This window comes from Trypanosoma cruzi, genomic scaffold (assembly GCF_000209065.1).
Source record: "Trypanosoma cruzi strain CL Brener 1047053517155 genomic scaffold, whole genome shotgun sequence".
Lineage (NCBI taxonomy): Eukaryota > Euglenozoa > Kinetoplastea > Trypanosomatida > Trypanosomatidae > Trypanosoma > Trypanosoma cruzi.
In genome coordinates, this window is record NW_001849539.1 from 228,573 (window position 1) to 231,539 (window position 2,967).

At 47.8% G+C, this 2,967-nt stretch overlaps 1 protein-coding gene and 1 pseudogene across 1 annotated transcript, besides 9 other annotated features; both read left to right on the forward strand.

The window, feature by feature from the left end:
- On the forward strand, nucleotides 1-605 carry Tc00.1047053504225.20 (annotated as a pseudogene; the record flags this gene model as incomplete).
- Nucleotides 1-2,967: a sequence feature (heterozygous, Esmeraldo-like haplotype).
- Nucleotides 934-955: a sequence feature (AT_rich).
- Nucleotides 1,004-1,178: a sequence feature (A-rich).
- Nucleotides 1,286-1,318: a sequence feature (AT_rich).
- Tc00.1047053504225.10 (hypothetical protein, conserved) lies at nucleotides 1,385-2,221 on the forward strand (the record flags this gene model as incomplete). Its single annotated transcript, XM_797767.1, has 1 exon — nucleotides 1,385-2,221. One exon carries the CDS (start codon nucleotides 1,385-1,387, stop codon nucleotides 2,219-2,221), a length of 837 nt encoding a protein of 278 aa, XP_802860.1.
- Nucleotides 2,267-2,340: a sequence feature (T-rich).
- Nucleotides 2,381-2,417: a sequence feature (AT_rich).
- Nucleotides 2,511-2,552: a microsatellite.
- Nucleotides 2,726-2,796: a sequence feature (A-rich).
- Nucleotides 2,904-2,941: a microsatellite.

A 2,967-nucleotide genomic window follows, 5' to 3' on the forward strand; every position in this document is an offset into this window, starting at 1 on the left:
GCCGCACTGAGGGCGACGCTTGAGCCCAGCAATTGCAATGCCAACTTGACGGCGTCGTACTTCTGCCAGGGCCACAAGGTGGAGGCTGTGGAAAGAAGAATGGCGAGTATGAGCTCTCCCATGAGTTCGTGATGCCCTCTCGCATGTCGTCGCACGCGAAGCTGGTGAACAAAACTGTGGAGGTGGGCGTCGCGACGGCCGTAGCGCCCCACTGCCAAGTGGGATGCGGTGCGCTTTACACCCTGGACGGAAAGAAGGACTACGACCTGACGCTCGGCTGCCGCTATGCCCATGCTGGCTACGCACTGGCGGTCCGCACGAACAAGCTGCGCTCTTACACGACCAGCTTCGTGACGCCGATACCGAAGTGCCCCCATCACGTGCTGGTTGGCGCCGAGGTGGTGTGTGGCCGTGGGCAGGGCTGGACGGGGACCCTGGGCTTTGAGACGGCCTGCGTGCTGTTCAAGGGCAACACGCTGAAGGCACGCGTGAACAAAAACAAGGAGTGGGCGGTTGTGTACATTGCAAAGCTTGTGGACAACTGGACGGCCGCCGTCACTCTTGACAAGAACCTGAAACCCGGGGTACTCCTGACACACTCGTAGGGGACGTCGCCGATGGTGCGGGAAAGAAAAGGAGCGAAGAGAATGGGAAGGAAGGGAAAGCATATATATATTGTTTGTGAGCGATCCGTTTTTGGTGATTTATCTGTTGGCGAATGGACGGACGATGGGGGAGAGAAATTGGCTGGGGGTGTGAGTGGGAATAATAACGGAAGTGGGGGTAGTCGAAGGAGTATGAGGGAAGGTGACATGCATTCAGACAGGAACCCCTCTGAACACGGCTGGGAGAACAGTTAAAAGGGGGATCCGAGTCGTCTTTCTCTCCCCCCGTCTTTCTTTGTGTGTACACGAGTGCATGTACATGACGTGGTTTATTTATTTATTTATTTTTTCTTTGCAAAACTGGAAAATGTATATTATTTGTAATGATTGTAGTTGTAGTTGTTGGTTTGATCTTTATTTTTATTAACCTTCCTTTTTTTTTTTGTGTGTGTGTTTTTAGCTGGATTACGCTTTTTTTTTTTTTTTTTGTTTTAACATTTATTTATTTATTGGGATGTGATGTTGTTTTTGTTGGACCGTCTTTATTATTATTATTATTTTCTTCTTCTTGTTCCCGCCGGCGTGTGGGCAGGGGGAGGCGGTACTGCGTGGGGTTTCATGTGTGACCTTCTGCTTTGCAATTTATGTATTTATTTATGTTTCTTCTTTGTGTCTCTTCCAAAATTATTATTATTATTTTTTTTCTTTTTTTTGGGGGTGGTGGTGGGTGCATCAATGGCACACGTACTCACTGGGAGGGGGAGGGGAGAGGAGTTCAAATGGTGTGCGTGGATCTCACATGTGTGGCGATTCGTTTGTCGCCGGTGTGGGTGTGTCTCATTGCGTACTGCCCGAATGGAAAGCGTCCGACGCCTCTGCAGGCCCTCGTTCGCGTGATGGACTACGGATTCTCCGTGGAGGCATTTAAACGCAAGCCCATTGTGCTACTGACGCACATGTTTGTGCACGCCAATGAATCGCATCTTGCGGGGAATTTGACATCCCTCATGGCGACTCTCTTGGAGTTTGGCGGCCCATCCGTGCAGAGGAATGTTGAGGAGCACAACGTTTGGGTGTCCGTTCGTCGCATGGTAGGATCATTTGCGGTGTTCATTGGGGGTGGCATTATGGGTGGTATCGGTGGGCAATTGATGTTCAACGACGCCCAGTTGGCACGTCGTCACAAGCGGTGGATGTCGTTGCTGTCAGTGAAGGGGGAACCAAATGGAACCCCGTTTGATGCCGTCATTGGACGCGCGAAGAGTTGGTTGGAGCGAATGAAGTACAAAATTGACAAGAAACGTACCGATTCCATTTTTATGTGCGGTGCCAGCGCAGGGATTTGTTCCCTTGCGGGGTTTAACGTGTCGTACTACAAGCGTTGGGGCACCGCACTCACAATGGTCGTGCCAGAAGTCATTGCCCTCGTATGCTCACTGCTGAGCACCCAAACACGGCTGGCGAATACCGCATGGTTGCCGGCGGGAGAAGTCGTTGGCCACGCGGCGCACGTTGGTGGGTTTACGGCGGGTGTTTGCATCGGACTCGCCTGGCGTTGGTTCTCTCGCGTCTACCGTAACGGTACGCAACGAAAGCAAAGGACGAAGAAGGTGTAGACATCCGGTTTTTTTTTCCTTTTTTCTTTTTTTGGAAGAGGAATTAAAAAAAAAAAAAAAAAAAGAAGACGGAAAAGGGAAATATGGGTGAATTGAAAAAGAAAACAACAAAGGAAAGATGTGGGAAATTCCTTTTGTTCTTGGCGGGACGTATGTGCGTATATAAAAAATATTTATATTTATATTTATATTATATGCATTGGGGAATGCAATGGACATGTTGTTCTTCTGGCAACCAAATGAAACTTCCTTGGAATTGACATGCCTCAATGCATGCGTGCCGATTCATCACACACACGCAGACCGACAGAAGCACACACACACACACACATGTGTGTATTGTGACTTCATTTCATGGCGGGGGAGGGGAGGGGAGGGGGGAAAAAGACGGGGTTTTCCCCTTTTTTTTAGTTTGTTTTGGTTTGTTTTTCACTCCCTTTCTCTCCCCCTCTGTTTGTCGTGTGTGTTTCGCGTCATTTCCAACGAGCAGACGTAATTTTGCGATTTTTTCTCTCTTTTTTTTTTTTTTTTTGTTGTTTTTGTTGTTTTTGTTGTATTTCTCTTTTTCTCTCTTTGCGTATTTGATTCCCTCCCATCCCGCCCTTTTTTTTTTTCTGTGCAATTTGTGCCCCCGCCTCCATTTACCATTTTTTTTTTTTGTTGTTTTCCCTCTTCAAAAGGTAAAAAAAAAAAAAAAAAAAAAAAAAATAAATAAATAAATGGGGGGAGTACTTTTCACTTTGTTC